Genomic DNA, 19,818 nt, shown 5'->3' with positions numbered 1-19,818 from the left:
AAGATGCTGTAGGGAGTAGAACAAGAACTCAGTTGTTGTATAAACTGAACAAAAATATTGTCAAAATTATCAAAGTATCACTATCAGATTCTGCCCTGCTACTGTAGTGTCACTGTTACTGCATACCTGAGCAGTGCAGAGATAGCTCTGACTCTGATGTACACGGTAGTTGAAGAAGAGTTTCGGTCAAATGACGATCATGACAGTGGTCAGTGAAACATACAGGCCAGGGAGCAACATATGGAAGACCAGGAGACTTGAAAAGTTATCGCGAATTTTTGAATTGTGGCATATGAGAATAATCAAATATTAAAGAAAAAGATGGGGTCACAATGCTTGATTTTCTATATTTTCATATTCTTGTCATAAAATAATACAAAAGTAAAACTTTGAACAGTGAGGACTAAATGAAAAAAATATGTGACTAAATGGAATTATTTATTTTTTAACCAAATTTGCCATTATTACACCCAAAATTTCAGAGATAAAAACATTTATTTGATGGAATTTTTTAGCCATCCAGTATTTCCATTTCGAGTAGCATCTAATTCATATGTCTTGTACTTTTGAAACAAATTTTTGGTAAGTCACTGTGCTCAGTTTTTGACAACATGGCAATGAGCCAGAATTCACAATTTGCCTACTCTCTCATGATCGTCATTTTTTGTCCTCTTGGGCAGCAACAATTGACCTGGACAGAGTTGGATGAACTCAAGATGGCATAGACCGATAAATCCAAAAAGTTCACTGATGCCTTTAAGATGAATCAATTTAAGAACTTGTCTCAGGAATATGACTTTACAAAGTGCTAATAGCAGGTAGTGTTGAACATCTGTGAGCGAAACGCCGCAATACGTGATTTTTTCTTCATACACATCCTTCGCAAATATGTGGGATTGTGATAGTTAGGGGTGGGGAACTTGAAAAATTTTGATCATATAGAGGGGGGCATTTGAAAATTATTTAGGGTATTGAGGGGGATCTGAAAAAAATAAGATTATAATCGCGATTCATTCAGCCCCCCCCCCCCAATCGTTATTTGTGAACGCAGCCTAAGTCTCAAGACACCACAGTAAATGACTAGGTGTTGGAACAGGTGATGATGTGAGAGCTCTATGTGATCTATGTATTGACAGTTAGACATGTATCTAATGACTAAATACCGGTAGGCTAGTAGACCCGACTGTATTGTGCTCAGGGATATTAGCTGAGAAAAGTCTAGTACACCAGGCAGGATAACCACTAAGTAGGCAGATGACCTGACTGTATTGTGCTCAGAGATATTAGCTGAGAAAAGTCTGATAGACCCGGCAGGATAACCACCAAGTAGGCAGATGGCCTAGCTGGCTAACAGTATAGTGTATATAGAAATCTTGGCCTTGAATACAGGAATACTGCTAGGTAGGATGAGAAGTGACTTGAACAGATGCATGGATGTTGTACATTATTGATACACAATAGAAAGAGAAAGTCCAGCAGTAGATAACGAACAATATCATTATATTAGGAAATCACTAAATAGCAGGGAGAACTAACAAGTACCTTTGAAGTGAATAGGGTATTTAGGGGAAGGTATGCTCATTTACATAGTCATAGTACATGTATAGCAAGAAAATTATTGATTCAGTTGATACTAATGTAATTTACCACGTTAATATGCATGTACATTAAGAAGACCCAAGGTGTATTTTTTTAATTGGATACATACCTAAACATGCTATTTATACTTCTCATTTAATGTATTGTCATTACATTTGTTTTCTACTTGCAGATCACGGAACATCTATACAGTGAAAGAACTGGCACAGCAAGTGCAAGAAGAATGTTTTGCTTTTTTTGATTTAATTATGCAATAAAATGTTAACCTTAACAATATTCCTGACTGTCCGGCAATTTTATTTAGTTGTGGCAATATGGAAGCTTGGAATAAGTGTTGAATGTGTTTCAAAAATTGTCTGGGTGTAGTACCCTTAGATAAATTACAAAATGCAGGACACAGAAATATTTTATTCTATCTGAAATGAATACCAAGATGCCTAAATCAAAGTCTCAGCAGTCCTGCAATCATTTTTGAAGGCAATATATGTCTGGATGTGCGCTTAGACATAAGAGCAAATAATACCTGAAATATACAGTAAAGCCCCATTAGCTGTATCTTTTCTACACATGAACTTTGCAATGCTCACCAAAATATACTATCTGATTTTCAAAGATAGCTTTTGCATTCTCTGTCATTACTTGAATCCATTTGGAAGCCAAAAATTATTGTATTGTTAAAAGTCTAAGTTGTACATCTTCACCAATTTTGAAAACTTTTTTATCACATTTTGGGAAGAACTTTGGCTTTAGTCACTTTTGATTGGAAATCATATTAAAAATAATCCTAAAAATACAGCTTAAATGTGCCTTAAAGCAAAACACCTTTTTTTCCTTTGTTAAAAGAAAGGAAAAATCATTTATAACAAGTTACAAAATGGATACGAAGCATGATTTCTGAACAAAACGGCAATGATGATGAAAAATGAAATTCTAAAAAAACGACAGAGATGGCAAAGGTCATCGGTAGAGGGCGGCTTTATTTACTCGCTAGGTCATGGTCGATGGTGTTTTGGGCCAGTTTTGGGCACATTTTAAGTTAACATTTCCGTCTCACGGCTTTAATACAAAAACCGAATACGTAGTCTCAAAGCTCAGTATCTGAGCTATCGATCACTGGCCAAATCTAACTTGGGGACGACAAGGTGACGGAGTAAAACGTTAAAATTTAGGGCGGTATGAGTAATTTTGAGGGTAGGAACGCACGCGACAACTTTGTTTTTCACTATATTTTTTCACAAAATGGACAATTTTGTGTCAAAAGTCTGTACCGCCCTATAGGTTACGTTGATATCTTCCATAGTATTTAGTTTTTACGGCACATGGAACACGGGTAGACAGACCCTAAGCGAAAAATCTCCATGGTTTCTATTGCAGAATGCGGCGATATAAATTTGAATTTTTTCGTTCCATACCCCCACGTAGAGAAGTTCGATTTGGTGCGTTCCGACTATGTGCGTCGCCACTGATATATCGAACGCATATAGACGTGTACGTTCTTGGCGCGTTTACTCGCCTCCCGCAGTCTGACCGGGTTGGCTTAGAATGCGCCCTCCCGCGGTGAAAGTGTTAAGGCAGGTCTCAGACCCCCCTCCCCCCACTCTAACTTAACTGACTTAAAATTGGAAAACATTTCAGACACGTGTCCTGTACTAATTCTTTCATAAACAAGTCATTGACAATGACATAGTCCCCACTTGTAATTGGAGTATTAGTCTTGAGGGGGCAGGGAAATGAGGTCATTAAGAAGTATCACTAAAGTGTATATGTTCAGATCTATGGACACATAGGTCTATGTCATTGTTCCCAATTTGAAACAAGAGGCATGTCTAAGTTATGGTTCTAAATCGGGAAAAAAGATCAAACCTCTAGCTGTATTGGCCAGCCAAGAAATACATATATGCATAATAAATGAGGTACAAGATGTGACATCTTAAGGTCTATTATCCTATCAAAATTGAAGCGTAAAGAACTTGTGATTACTGAGTTATGCATATATATGCATATTCAAGGTCGAAGGTCATCAAGGTCACGTGACATTTTGAAAAAAAACATTGTATTGCTAATTAATCCATATATGCCAAAATTCAGACCTCTAGCTCTATTGGCTTGCCCACAATTATATATGGGCATAATTAACGAGTAAAGCATGTGTTGTCATAAGGTCTCCCATCCTACTAAATATAAAGGACATAGCACTTGTGGTTACTTATTTATTGACATAATCGTGTATTTTAGGTAAAAGGTTATCGAGGTCACATGACATTTTGTCAAAAAGTTTCTATCCTATAGTCTATCCCTATATACTAAAAATCATACATTTACCTCTATTGGCTTGTTCAAAATTAGATATGCACATAATGAATGAGGTACAATATGTGGCGTCATAAGGTGTCCCATCATACCAAATATGAAGGGTGTAGCACTTGTGGTTCCTGAGTTATGGACAAATATGTATATTTGGGGTCAAAGGTCACCGAGGTCATGTGACATTTTGTCAAAAAAATTTAATGCTAAGTTATCCCTACATACCAAAAATCAGACCTCTAGCTCTCTGGGTCTCTCAAGATTAGATATGCACATAATTAATGAGGAACAATATGTGGCGTCATAAGGTGTCCCATCATACCATATATGAAGGGTGTAGCACTTGTGGTTACTGAGTTATGGACAAATATGTATATTTGAGGTAAAAGGTCACCAAGGTCACGTGACATTTTGTAAAAAAAATTGTATTGCTAAGTTATGCCTATATACCAAAAATCAGACCTCTAGCTCTATTCGCTCACTCAAAATTAGATATGTGCATAATTAATGAGGTACAATATGTGGCGTAAAAAGTTGTCCCATCATACCAAATATGAAGGGTGTAGCATTTGTGGTTACTGAGTTTTGGACAAATATGTATATTTGAGGTCAAAGGTCATTGAGGTCACATTACATTTTTTCAAAATAATTGTATTGCTAAGTTATCCCTATATACCAAAAATCAGACCTCTAGCTCTTTTGGCTCGCTCAAAATTACATATGCGCATAATTAACGAGGTACAATATGTGGCGTCATAAGGTGTCCCATCATACCAAATATGAAGAGTGTAGCACTTGTGGTTACTGAGTTATGGACAAATATGTATATTTGAGGTCAAAGGTCATTGAGATCACTTGACATTTTGTCAAAAAAATTGTATTGCTAAGTTATCCCTACATACCAAAAATCAGACCTCTGGCTCTATTGGCTCGCTCAAAATTAGATATGCACATAATTAATGAGGGACAATATGTGGTGTCATAAGGTGTCCCATCATACCAAATATGAAGGGTGTAGCATTAGTGATTACTGAGTTATGGACAAATATGTATATTTGAACTTAAAGGTCACCAAGGTCACGTGACATTTTGTCAAAAAAATTGTTTTGCTAAGTTATCCATATATACCAAAAATCAGACCTCTAGCTCTATTGGCTCGCTCAAAATTAGATATGCACATAATTAATGAGGTACAATATGTGGCGTCATAGGGTGTCCCATCATACCATATATGAAAGGTTTACCACTTGTGGTTACTGAGTTATGGACAAATATGTATATTCGAGGTCAAAGGTCACCAAGGTCACATGACATTTTGTCAAAGTGTCTGAGATATCTGCGTGAACGGATGGACTCACGGACTGACATGACCCAATCTATGAGCCCCCTGGACTTTATCTGTGGGGACTAAAAACTGTGTCACTGCATCCTTTTTGCAATATGAATACGATGAGAAACTGAATTTTATTTATCTTGGTCTTATACATGGGAGCCTATGTACTGCCTTATACATGGGAGTCTATGGACTGCCTTATACATGGGAGTCTATGGACTGCCTTATACATGGGAGTCTATGGTCTGCCTTATACATGGGAGTCTATGGTCTGCCTTATACATGGGAGTCTATGGAGGTGAACCCTGGGGACTAATAAACATTTATTTTATTTACTCCGATCAGTAAGAGCATGAAGAAAGGAGAGAAATGATAGAGAAAACTGTGTGAAAATCTCAGTAATACTTTATGGGTCGCCTGTGCTTATACATGGGAATCTATGGACTGCCTTATACATGGGGGTCTATGGAGGTGAAAACTAGTGTGAAAATCTCAGTAATACTTTATGGGTCGCCTGTGCTTATACATGGGAGTCTATGGACTGCCTTATACATGGGGGTCTATGGAGGTGAAAACTAAAAAGTCCTCTAACATGGCCAAATTTGATCGCATTGTGAAACAAATCGACGTGCATCTGTATGAGGTAGGGTACTGTCCTTGAACCAAGTTTGAACAAATCGCTCCAGGCGTCTATGAGATATCTGCGTGAACGGACGGACGGACGCACGCACGCACGCACACACGGACGGACGCACGGACATGACCAAACCTATAAGTCCCCCCTGACGGTGTCCGTGGGGACTAACTACCAATGTACCAATGTACAATGGAGACATTCTGATGTATAATTTAAAACTTATTCAGACTTACTTCGTAAGCGTCATATTGGCATTCCAGAATAAACATTTTTCTGCATTTCGCATGTTTTGCCCTGACAGTGTAGTCTGGCAGACCCGGGGGCAGACCCTGCGATTCGCGTTTTCTCTGTTGGAACACGTGCGCGCCCTTCAGAGACACGACGCGAATCCCAGAGCATGCGCAATTGAGAGTGCGTGGCGTGACAGTAGAACGTCTCCGATCGCGATCTCGTGCTATCGTGTCGTTGAGCTTAAAAAATGATGGAATGTTGCCAGAAACTGGAATTACTGCAGAGAATACTTTCAGGATATTACATGTGAGTGCCTAAGGTACCAAGTAGGACGTTTAGAAAATCCTTTCAGAAAGTTCACGCCGTCTGTGGCCATTTTGTGAAGTATAAGCTTATAAAGCTTACGTAACTGCAGCGTATACAGTATTTCTACTGACAGTACTGTGTGCCGTAACATATGCGATAGAATTTTGCGTTTCACGTCGTTCAATCATTCAGATGGAAATGCCGCCATTCTCCAAACTTTGAAAAAAAACAGGGTGACAGACTTTGGAATGCTAATTCTTGTATAACAATGACGTAATTTAATGAGAAGATATTTGTATTCGAGCACGGCTACAGTTTTTGATTCGAGAACTCTCATTATGGACCGTGGTTGTATTCAACAATCGAGAGGGCTAGGGTGAGTCGAACTTTTTCATATGTCCATGTAGCACTTGTGCACTCACTTTCGGACGAGCTAGATATATGCAGTCAAACCCAGCTGGGCACAGAAATTTGCCATAATATGACTTTGTTCTGGAAATTACGAAGACAACCGGCCGTGCGGTGGAACTTTGCAACAAAGTTTCAATATCTGAACTGGCGTACTTGAATGACAGACACAGGAAACGATGGCCAATAAAAACGCATTCTCGTTGCATTTTGATAATAATGTATCAATCACAATGACACAGAAATTATGCCTCCTCCCGACAGAAGGGCCATGGCCTATTTTTAGCCCTGCTACACTATGTCTTAGTGCTGAAAAGGCCATGTTGTTGTCAGGTTGTCATGGCGACTTTTAAAATTTGCATACAACTCTGAGCGTTAAACGGGTTGTTAATAGGTCACAAAACTTTTGAGTCCCACTGTCGTCTATTATACCTGTTTCCTTGGGTATTAAAGGTGTGCAAGTATACACATCAAAAGACAAGAAAATTCACTTCATGGGCAGAATCTTGTAAAATAGCCTTTTCTTGTCTGGTTAACGAAAAAAATACCCCTGATCTAAAATATGCATGGGCTACAAGCCACTGTCACTGGGCTACCAACTTCAGAAAATGGTAGCCCAAGTGGACTACCAGGGAAAAAAGTTAATTTCGAGCCCTGGGCAGTATTAAACATGAAACATTTAACTTGTAATATTTCCCCCTTGTCTTGGCCTGCTGGGTTTAAAAAAGTGTTTAAAGGTATACAGGCACCATATTCAAATTTAGCCGTTGCTACCATGGAAAGGGGAGATCTAGCTAATCATAGAGTTTATGGGGTCATGCCAGGTCACACAAAAAATAATGCACCACTACATGGTCATAATTTTACTTTAGTTAAACAATCAGAAATAATTTTTCTTCATTATTCTTCCTGGAATGAGGCAAAGAAATCAAAATAAATTATTATAAAATGAATATTAATACGTCGTTAATTATAATATATAAAATAAATAAGCACCAGTGAATTATGTTTTAAATAAAAAAACTGTGCGCTACTGTTACTGCCTGTGATAAATAATGGTACATTAGGTGATAAGGGTAATTGGGTCATAAATTAATTTGGGATATTAGTAGAATTAATTTTAGCACAAAATTAAGTCGTAGTGTTACAGCCAAATTGCCTTATTACCTTTTGGTGCATTTCAAGCTGGAACAGCTGTTTTCTTTGTTCTCCAAATTCAACTTTCTTTTTACCTTCTAAGAAATTTGTATATGGCCCTTTAGAGGCCAGGAGTGTGTCTCCTTTGATGCCATTGTCTTTGAGGTTGTGACCTCAATCAATTACATAACAGCTGGAGGTAATTTTGAAAGCAGGGTGAAAGCATGGTGTGATGTGGCAACTTTGTTCAGAGAGCTGATAAATTTCTAGGTAATGTTTGAATGATGCTGAACCAACAAATTGAATGAAACGTCAACCGCCCGGTGGCTTTAATTATATTGGTAAGCTTTAAGCTGTTTTAAGTTGTGTATTTTGATACAGAAATTATGAAGCCATGCATTTTGAAATGGACCAGGTTGGAAACATTCTGTATGAGCAACAGAGATTGTTGTGTACGTATTTCTCGTTCCAAAATTTTTGTATTTCTTTATTTTGGCGTAGGAGCACATTTGACGACATTGGCTATTTGAAATGAATTTTGGTTTTTGCATGAACAGTGGGACATATGAATTTTGGTTTTTGCATGAACAGTGGGACATTTCTTCAGTCTTTGATGTACAAAATGGACACGTACAATGGAACAATTATTTGAATATTATGAACATCTTCATATGCATTTTGGCGCTGATTGTAGGTTTTTTCTTCTGTCACTGTGCATGTATTTCCTAATATTTATTGTTCCTTTTAGTTAATGTGTTAGTCCAGAGCAGTGCTGACCCAGACTGAGCCAGCCTAGCAGAAATAAAAGAGAAAATAAGTAACGACTGAATGGAATACTGTGTGTCCTTGAAGATACTCAGGTCAGATTATTTAATTTATTATCATAGAGGACTAACTCAATTAGCAACAGAGTTACAACTGGGTAGTTTTCGTCAGAAGAGGTCACCACTGCAGTACGCAGAAATGGCACCTACATTTCATTAACAATATAAAGCAATTGGTGAAGCAAGTCTGTACTCTGCTGTGGCTGATGGTATTAAATACTGACCGATACAAAATTGATATTGGAAGATATTCCTACTGTTGACAAGTGAACTTGTTTTTTCTGATAACATGGCAGACCTTAATCCTAATATCATGGAGGACTCTGTCAAACGAAAGAGAACATTGACTGAAAGGGGGCTAGAATACAACCGGGAGCAAAGGAAGCAAAAGAGAAGTTACATAGCTCAGAAACTGAGACGTAAGCAAGATGAAATTACTCGCATGATAGACGAAGTTGAAAACATAGATGTCATTAAGAAAGGGTATTCCGAATGGATGACATTATATGGTAAACTCTTGGATAGTAATCATGCATATTATGATCTACTTGGTATGGAAGAACGAGATGCTGATTTTTACAGTGGTTCGAAAAACTTGATGACTCATGTAGGAAATTCAAAGATCTGGTGGCTAGTAAGATTGAATAAACCACTGAAAGAGAATTCATCAACTGCTTCAAGGAATTGCTGATGTAGATAGTACAATTGATAGTACAAGGAGAATCAGCCAAGAGACAGCAAGCTGTATGGAAACAATTAGAAGAATTAAAACATAAAGATAAGATTGAAATGCAGAAGAAGCAACATGAATTAGAAGAATTGAAACGACAAGAGGAGATAGCATTATCAGAAGCTAGAATGAAAGTACTCGAGCAATATGATGATGAGAAATTAACAATCTCTTCTAAAGCTAGTCAACATGGAGCAACCCCAAAAATGAGTATACCTGGAGAGACCCTTGGTGCAAACCCGATTGTCCAGTCATCAGCGACAATATTAGACCAATGTCAACAACTCTTATCACCACCAGTAGCCACTGGTACATACCAGTATTTATCTAAGAATGGTACCTGTGGAGAATCAACATGTACTGGTATGCCCCACAATCCAAGTGCAAGAAGAGCATTGGATGTAGAATTTTCAGCCAATCAAAATGATGATGATATCAGTCCTACATATCCAAGTGGTGCTAACAGATCTTCTTCAGATGTAATTATGGCAGTAGTACAACAGATGAAAAAAACCGTATGTTGATATACAAAAATTTGGAGGAAATCCATTGGAATTTACGAAGTTTAAACGCCAATTTAATACTAGAATCATTGCAAACACAAATAACGATGACGAAAAAATGAACTACTTGGAACAATATACAACTGGAGAAGCAAATGAAATCGTTAAGGAATACAGCTTCCTGGATGCAAGCACCGGATATATGGCAGCATTTGAAGAACTTGACCGACGGTATGGAAATAAAGAGCTGATTGCTGCAGAATACATCAAGAAAGCACAGCATTGGCCTAACATCAAAGCTGATGATAAAGGATATGCAGTTAAAGTACCAGACAAGGAGTTATTAGAAAATGGTGGGAAGATTTGGTACATACCCCACCATGGGGTTTATCATCCTAAAAAACCGAAGAAAATACGGGTAGTGTTTGACTGCTCAGCCAAGTATCATGGCGTGTCTTTAAATGACTTACTGTTGCAGGGGCCAGACCTGTCTAATAGTCTCCTTGGAGTATTGTTGAGATTCCGACAGGAGAGGGTAGCTGTAATGTCGGATATTGAAGCCATGTTCCACCAGGTTAAAGTGCCACAAGACGATTGTGATTGTTTAAGATTCTATTGGTGGCCAAATGGAGATTTGAATAGAGATCCAGCAGTATATAAAATGGTAGTGCATTTGTTCGGAGCTGTGTCTTCTCCCAGCTGTGCTAATATGGCATTGCGCAAAACCGCTGAATACAATAGAGGTCAGTCATCACTGGAAATAATCAATACCATACTGAAGAATTTCTATGTTGACGACTGTCTCAAGTCAGTAAACTCAGAAGAGAAAGCAATTACCCTGGTGCAAGAGTTGGTAGATGCTTGCCAGAATGGTGGATTTCATTTAACAAAATGGATAAGTAATAGTAGAGCTGTCATAGAATCTATTCCAATCAATGAAAGAGCCAGTGAGGTAAAGCCATTGAATCTTCTGTATGATGACCTGCCGACTGAACGTGCATTAGGAGTCTATTGGTCAGCAGAAGAGGTTACACTAGGATGTAAAACAATCGTACAAGCGCGACCAGTAAATAGAAGAGGTATACTCTCGATTGTAAGCTCTGTATATGATCCACTTGGTCTTGTGGGCCCATTCATACTACCGGCTAAGATATTACTGCAAGATTTGTGTTATCACAAAATTGGATGGGATCAAGCTATATTACCAGCACAAGCAAAAAGATGGCAGCAGTGGTTGTCAGACTTGAAGCAACTAGAAAAATTCAAAGTGGAAAGATGTTACAAACCAGCAGGATTTGGAGAGGTGAAATCATACCAATTACACAATTTTTCTGATGCTAGCGAGAAGGGATATGGTACAGTGACCTATCTACGTATTACCAATGCACAGGGGCAAGTACACTGCTGTTTGGTCATGGGAAAATCTAGAGTCTCTCCGTTGAAGAAAACTACAATTCCAAGAATGGAACTCACGCAGCAGCACTTGCTGTCCGTATCAAGAGAAGATTGCAGCAAGAGTTAGACTACCCCATAGATGAAACTTTCTTTTGGACAGACAGTATGTCGGTTCTCAGATACTGTGCTAATGAGACAACACGCTTCAAGACATTCGTTGCAAATCGTGTAACTGTGATTCGTGAGGGCTCTGAAACAGCACACTTGAGATATATAGATACCAAATCCAATCCTGCGGATTATGTGTCGAGAGGTCTGACAGCACATGAACTCCTACAAAATAGGATATGGACCCAGGGACCAGCGTTTCTATGGAAACATGAAGATGAATGGCCTAAGAATGCAGTTATTTCCAAATGTATTCCCGATGATGACTCAGAAATCAAAGGGAATGTCAATGTATCAATGGTTGATGAGTCTACAACAACTATGAGTAAGTTAATTGCCCACACTTCCAGCTGGATAAAATTACGGAAAATGGTAGGATGGATTCTAATTGGTATGAAGAATCTACAATCCTGGGCTTCACAGTGTAAGAGCTCCGAGAAAATATGAAAAAATTGGAGCCAGATGCAATAAAACGAGAGATATTAGTAAATGAAAGAATGAAACAGACGAAGTACAAGGCTATGCTACAATCAAAGAAGAACATCAAAACAAATACCTTTCTACCAGCAGAAGTACTTGAAAAAGCAGAACGAGCAATCATAGGTTTTGTACAGCGCCAACACTTTGCCCAAGAGATTGAAAGTGTACAGAATAATCAACCAATCTAGAAATCTAGTCCAATATATAGATTAGATCCAATTATGAAAGACAGCCTTCTGCGTATTGGTGGACGATTAAGCCATGCTATGCTGCCATATGAAGTCAAACATCCTATGCTCCTACCAAGAGGATCCCTAGTTTCCACTTTAATTCTACAAGATATACACAGACAGGTTGGACACCTGGGACGAAATTCAATGCTGGACAAACTTCGGCAGAAATACTGGATACTACAAGCAAATACAGCGGTTAGACAGATTATTTCCAGATGTACCATCTGCAGACGTTATCGCGCACAAGTAGGTGAACAAATGATGGCAGACCTACCGAAAGATAGACTAACTCCAAATGAACCACCTTTTAGTCGAACAGGAGTAGACTATTTTGGACCCATTGAAGTTAAACGTGGCAGAACCACAGTAAAGCGGTATGGTGTTGTATTCACCTGTTTGAATATGCGAGCTATTCACCTGGAGGTTGCCTACTCGCTGGATACAAATTCCTTTATTAATGCACTACGAAGGTTTATTGCCAGAAGAGGACAAGTAAAAGTTCTCAGATCTGATAATGGTACAAATTTGGTTGGTGCTGAAAGAGAATTGCGAGAAGCAATAAATAATTGGAATCAAGTGAAAATTGGAACAGCGCTTGGCCAGAAGAATATAACATGGCAATTCAATCCTCCTTCTGGCTCGCATTTTGGTGGCATATGGGAGCGTCAAATCCGTACAATTAGAAAGGTACTGTTCTCACTACTAAAAGAACAAATGGTACATCTAAATGACGAAGCTCTCCAGACCTTATTCTGTGAAATAGAAGCTATTGTAAATGGTCGTCCTATTACTAAAGTCTCAGATGACCCAAATGACCTTGGAGCGCTTACTCCCAACCATTTGCTGATGCTACAAGCAAATCAAACATCACCTCCTGATGTATTCAGTAAAGATGACTGCTACGTACGACGTCAGTGGCGACAAATACAATATCTAACAGACGTATTCTGGAGAAGATGGATAAGAGAATACCTACCAATGCTGCAGGAGCGACAGAAATGGACAAAGCCAAGAAGAAATCTACAAGTCGGAGATATTGTTCTCGTGATTGACAACACTATACCAAGAAACTCATGGCCTATGGCAAAAATCACTGAAATCATGCAGGATCACAGAGGTCTTGTCAGAGTTGCTCGAGTGAAGACCAGAATGAATACACTTGTACGGCCAGTGGACAAATTATGCATGATTTTAGAAGCTGAAGACACTTAAATCAGCTTGTGTAAGAACAATTTGAAAATAGTTAAAAAATTGCTGTTTGAATGTCGTTTGAGTTGATCTTGGCTGTTTAGCTAACTTGTTTGTAAATGTTCAAATGTTTATTTTGCAACATTTAGAGGGCCGGGATGTTACAGCCAAATTGCCTTATTACCTTTTGGTGCATTTCAAGCTGAAACAGCTATTATTCTTTGATATCTAAATTTAACTTTGTTTTAACCTTCTAAGAAATTTGTATATGGCCCTCTGGAGGCCAGGAGTGTGTCTCCTTTGATGCCATTGTCTTTGAGGTTGTGACCTCAATCAATTACATAACAGCTTGAGGTAATTGAAAGCAGGGTGAAAGCTTGGTGTGATGTGGCAACTTTGTTCAGAGAGCTGATAAATTTCTAGGTAATGTTTGAATGATGCTGAACCAACAAATGGAATGAAACGTCAACCGCCCGGTGGCTTTAATTATATTGGTAAGCTTTAAGCTGTTTTAAGTTGTGTATTTTGATACAGAAATTATGAAGCCATGCATTTTGAAATGGACCAGGTTGGAAACATTCTGTATGAGCAACAGAGATTGTTGTGTACGTATTTCTCGTTCCAAAATTTTTGTATTTCTTTATTTTGGCGTAGGAGCACATTTGACGACATTGGCTATTTGAAATGAATTTTGGTTTTTGCATGAACAGTGGGACATATGAATTTTGGTTTTTGCATGAACAGTGGGACATTTCTTCAGTCTTTGATGTACAAAATGGACACGTACAATGGAACAATTATTTGAATATTATGAACATCTTCATATGCATTTTGGCGCTGATTGTAGGTTTTTTCTTCTGTCACTGTGCATGTATTTCCTAATATTTATTGTTCCTTTTAGTTAATGTGTTAGTCCAGAGCAGTGCTGACCCAGACTGAGCCAGCCTAGCAGAAATAAAAGAGAAAATAAGTAACGACTGAATGGAATACTGTGTGTCCTTTGAAGATACTCAGGTCAGATTATTTAATTTATTATCATAGAGGACTAACTCAATTAGCAACAGAGTTACAACTGGGTAGTTTTCGTCAGAAGAGGTCACCACTGCAGTACGCAGAAATGGCACCTACATTTCATTAACAATATAAAGCAATTGGTGAAGCAAGTCTGTACTCTGCTGTGGCTGATGGTATTAAATACTGACCGATACAAAATTGATATTGGAAGATATTCCTACTGTTGACAAGTGAACTTGTTTTTTCTGATAACATGGCAGACCTTAATCCTAATATCATGGAGGACTCTGTCAAACGAAAGAGAACATTGACTGAAAGGGGGCTAGAATACAACCGGGAGCAAAGGAAGCAAAAGAGAAGTTACATAGCTCAGAAACTGAGACGTAAGCAAGATGAAATTACTCGCATGATAGACGAAGTTGAAAACATAGATGTCATTAAGAAAGGGTATTCCGAATGGATGACATTATATGGTAAACTCTTGGATAGTAATCATGCATATTATGATCTACTTGGTATGGAAGAACGAGATGCTGATTTTTTACAGTGGTTCGAAAAACTTGATGACTCATGTAGGAAATTCAAAGATCTGGTGGCTAGTAAGATTGAATATACCACTGAAAGAGAAATTCATCACTGCTTCAAGGAATTGCTGATGTAGATATCAAGCCTGAAGATAGTGTATCCCAATTATCAAAACATTCAAGCAAGTCTCGTGCTAGTATTGCTTCTGTGAAAAGCTCCATAACGTTAAGGAGAATAGAGGAAGAGCAAAGAATGGCCCAATTGATAGTACAAGGAGAATCAGCCAAGAGACAGCAAGCTGTATGGAAACAATTAGAAGAATTAAAACATAAAGATAAGATTGAAATGCAGAAGAAGCAACATGAATTAGAAGAATTGAAACGACAAGAGGAGATAGCATTATCAGAAGCTAGAATGAAAGTACTCGAGCAATATGATGATGAGAAATTAACAATCTCTTCTAAAGCTAGTCAACATGGAGCAACCCCAAAAATGAGTATACCTGGAGAGACCCTTGGTGCAAACCCGATTGTCCAGTCATCAGCGACAATATTAGACCAATGTCAACAACTCTTATCACCACCAGTAGCCACTGGTACATACCAGTATTTATCTAAGAATGGTACCTGTGGAGAATCAACATGTACTGGTATGCCCCACAATCCAAGTGCAAGAAGAGCATTGGATGTAGAATTTTCAGCCAATCAAAATGATGATGATATCAGTCCTACATATCCAAGTGGTGCTAACAGATCTTCTTCAGATGTAATTATGGCAGTAGTACAACAGATGAAAAAACCGTATGTTGATATACAAAAATTTGGAGGAAATCCATTGGAATATACGAAGTTTAAACGCCAATTTAATACTAGAATCATTGCAAACACAAATAACGATGACGAAAAAATGAACTACTTGGAACAATATACAACTGGAGAAGCAAATGAAATCGTTAAGGGATACAGCTTCCTGGATGCAAGCACCGGATATATGGCAGCATTTGAAGAACTTGACCGACGGTATGGAAATAAAGAGCTGATTGCTGCAGAATACATCAAGAAAGCACAGCATTGGCCTAACATCAAAGCTGATGATAAAGGATATGCAGTTGAAGTACCAGACAAGGAGTTATTAGAAAATGGTGGGAAGATTTGGTACATACCCCACCATGGGGTTTATCATCCTAAAAAACGAAGAAAATACGGGTAGTGTTTGACTGCTCAGCCAAGTATCATGGCGTGTCTTTAAATGACTTACTGTTGCAGGGGCCAGACCTGTCTAATAGTCTCCTTGGAGTATTGTTGAGATTCCGACAGGAGAGGGTAGCTGTAATGTCGGATATTGAAGCCATGTTCCACCAGGTTAAAGTGCCACAAGACGATTGTGATTGTTTAAGATTCTATTGGTGGCCAAATGGAGATTTGAATAGAGATCCAGCAGTATATAAAATGGTAGTGCATTTGTTCGGAGCTGTGTCTTCTCCCAGCTGTGCTAATATGGCATTGCGCAAAACCGCTGAATACAATAGAGGTCAGTCATCACTGGAAATAATCAATACCATACTGAAGAATTTCTATGTTGACGACTGTCTCAAGTCAGTAAACTCAGAAGAGAAAGCAATTACCCTGGTGCAAGAGTTGGTAGATGCTTGCCAGAATGGTGGATTTCATTTAACAAAATGGATAAGTAATAGTAGAGCTGTCATAGAATCTATTCCAATCAATGAAAGAGCCAGTGAGGTAAAGCCATTGAATCTTCTGTATGATGACCTGCCGACTGAACGTGCATTAGGAGTCTATTGGTCAGCAGAAGAGGATACACTAGGATGTAAAACAATCGTACAAGCGCGACCAGTAAATAGAAGAGGTATACTCTCGATTGTAAGCTCTGTATATGATCCACTTGGTCTTGTGGGCCCATTCATACTACCGGCTAAGATATTACTGCAAGATTTGTGTTATCACAAAATTGGATGGGATCAAGCTATATTACCAGCACAAGCAAAAAGATGGCAGCAGTGGTTGTCAGACTTGAAGCAACTAGAGAAATTCAAAGTGGAAAGATGTTACAAACCAGCAGGATTTGGAGAGGTGAAATCATACCAATTACACAATTTTTCTGATGCTAGCGAGAAGGGATATGGTACAGTGACCTATCTACGTATTACCAATGCACAGGGGCAAGTACACTGCTGTTTGGTCATGGGAAAATCTAGAGTCTCTCCGTTGAAGAAAACTACAATTCCAAGAATGGAACTCACTGCAGCAGCACTTGCTGTCCGTATCAACAGAAGATTGCAGCAAGAGTTAGACTACCCCATAGATGAAACTTTCTTTTGGACAGACAGTATGTCGGTTCTCAGATACTGTGCTAATGAGACAACACACTTCAAGACATTGGTTGCAAATCGTGTAACTGTGATTCGTGAGGGCTCTGAAACAGCATACTTGAGATATATAGATACCAAATCAAATCCTGCGGATTATGTGTCAAGAGGTCTGACAGCACATGAACTCCTACAAAATAGGATATGGACCCAGGGACCAGCGTTTCTATGGAAACATGAAGATGAATGGCCTAAGAATGCAGTTATTTCCAAATGTATTCCCGATGATGACTCAGAAATCAAAGGGAATGTCAATGTATCAATGGTTGATGAGTCTACAACAACTATGAGTAAGTTAATTGCCCACACTTCCAGCTGGATAAAATTACGGAAAATGGTAGGATGGATTCTAATTGGTATGAAGAATCTACAATCCTGGGCTTCACAGCGTAAAGAGCTCCGAGAAAATATGAAAAAATTGGAGCCAGATGCAATAAAACGAGAGATATTAGTAAATGAAAGAATGAAACAGACGAAGTACAAGGCTATGCTACAATCAAAGAAGAACATCAAAATAAATACCTTTCTACCAGCAGAAGTACTTGAAAAAGCAGAACGAGCAATCATAGGTTATGTACAGCGCCAACACTTTGCCCAAGAGATTGAAAGTGTACAGAATAATCAACCAATCTAGAAATCTAGTCCAATATATAGATTAGATCCAATTATGAAAGACAGCCTTCTGCGTATTGGTGGACGATTAAGCCATGCTATGCTGCCATATGAAGTCAAACATCCTATGGTCCTACCAAGAGGATCCCTAGTTTCCACTTTAATTCTACAAGATATACACAGACAGGTTGGACACCTGGGACGAAATTCAATGCTGGACAAACTTCGGCAGAAATACTGGATACTACAAGCAAATACAGCGGTTAGACAGATTATTTCCAGATGTACCATCTGCAGACGTTATCGCGCACAAGTAGGTGAACAAATGATGGCAGACATACCGAAAGATAGACTAACTCCAAATGAACCACCTTTTAGTCGAACAGGAGTAGACTATTTTGGACCCATTGAAGTTAAACGTGGCAGAACCACAGTAAAGCGGTATGGTGTTGTATTCACCTGTTTAAATATGCGAGCTATTCACCTGGAGGTTGCCTACTCGCTGGATACAAATTCCTTTATTAATGCACTACGAAGGTTTATTGCCAGAAGAGACAAGTAAAAGTTCTCAGATCTGATAATGGTACAAATTTGGTTGGTGCTGAAAGAGAATTGCGAGAAGCAATAAATAATTGGAATCAAGTGAAAATTGGAACAGTGCTTGGCCAGAAGAATATAACATGGCAATTCAATCCTCCTTCTGGCTCGCATTTTGGTGGCATATGGGAGCGTCAAATCCGTACAATTAGAAAGGTACTGTTCTCACTACTAAAAGAACAAATGGTACATCTAAATGACGAAGCTCTCCAGACCTTATTCTGTGAAATAGAAGCTATTGTAAATGGTCGTCCTATTACTAAAGTCTCAGATGACCCAAATGACCTTGGAGCGCTTACTCCCAACCATTTGCTGATGCTACAAGCAAATCAAACATCACCTCCTGATGTATTCAGTAAAGATGACTGCTACGTACGACGTCAGTGGCGACAAATACAATATCTAACAGACGTATTCTGGAGAAGATGGATAAGAGAATACCTACCAATGCTGCAGGAGCGACAGAAATGGACAAAGCCAAGAAGAAATCTACAAGTCGGAGATATTGTTCTCGTGATTGACAACACTATACCAAGAAACTCATGGCCTATGGCAAAAATCACTGAAATCATGCAGGATCACAGAGGTCTTGTCAGAGTTGCTCGAGTGAAGACCAGAATGAATACACTTGTACGGCCAGTGGACAAATTATGCATGATTTTAGAAGCTGAAGACACTTAAATCAGCTTGTGTAAGAACAATTTGAAAATAGTTAAAAAATTGCTGTTTGAATGTCGTTTGAGTGGATCTTGGCTGTTTAGATAACTTGTTTGTAAATGTTCAAAAGTTTATTTTGCAACATTTAGAGGGCCGGGATGTTACAGTCAAATTGCCTTATTACCTTTTGGTGCATTTCAAGCTGGAACAGCTGTTTTCTTTGTTCTCCAAATTCAACTTTCTTTTTACCTTCTAAGAAATTTGTATATGGCCCTTTAGAGGCCAGGAGTGTGTCTCCTTTGATGCCATTGTCTTTGAGGTTGTGACCTCAATCAATTACATAACAGCTGGAGGTAATTTTGAAAGCAGGGTGAAAGCATGGTGTGATGTGGCAACTTTGTTCAGAGAGCTGATAAATTTCTAGGTAATGTTTGAATGATGCTGAACCAACAAATGGAATGAAACGTCAACCGCCCGGTGGCTTTAATTATATTGGTAAGCTTTAAGCTGTTTTAAGTTGTGTATTTTGATACAGAAATTATGAAGCCATG

At 38.6% G+C, this 19,818-nt stretch overlaps 3 protein-coding genes across 3 annotated transcripts; all 3 read left to right on the top strand.

The window, feature by feature from the left end:
* Window positions 1-10,130: 10,130 nt before the first annotated feature.
* LOC139127151 (uncharacterized) lies at window positions 10,131-11,534 on the top strand. Its single transcript, XM_070693071.1, has one exon. It carries the CDS (start codon window positions 10,131-10,133, stop codon window positions 11,532-11,534), a length of 1,404 nt encoding a protein of 467 aa, XP_070549172.1.
* Window positions 11,535-12,276: 742 nt separating this feature from the next.
* LOC139127150 (uncharacterized) lies at window positions 12,277-13,500 on the top strand. The gene has a single exon (XM_070693070.1). The coding sequence runs from the start codon at window positions 12,277-12,279 to the stop codon at window positions 13,498-13,500; it is 1,224 nt and encodes a 407-aa protein (XP_070549171.1).
* Window positions 13,501-16,346: 2,846 nt separating this feature from the next.
* On the top strand, window positions 16,347-18,035 carry LOC139127149 (uncharacterized). Its single transcript, XM_070693068.1, has one exon. It carries the CDS (start codon window positions 16,347-16,349, stop codon window positions 18,033-18,035), a length of 1,689 nt encoding a protein of 562 aa, XP_070549169.1.
* The last annotated feature ends 1,783 nt before the right edge of the window (window positions 18,036-19,818 follow it).

This window comes from Ptychodera flava, unplaced genomic scaffold (genome assembly GCF_041260155.1).
Source record: "Ptychodera flava strain L36383 unplaced genomic scaffold, AS_Pfla_20210202 Scaffold_29__1_contigs__length_4469600_pilon, whole genome shotgun sequence".
NCBI lineage: Eukaryota > Metazoa > Hemichordata > Enteropneusta > Ptychoderidae > Ptychodera > Ptychodera flava.
Note: the sequence above shows the minus strand (reverse complement) of the source record. Positions and strands in the feature narration are given on the sequence as shown.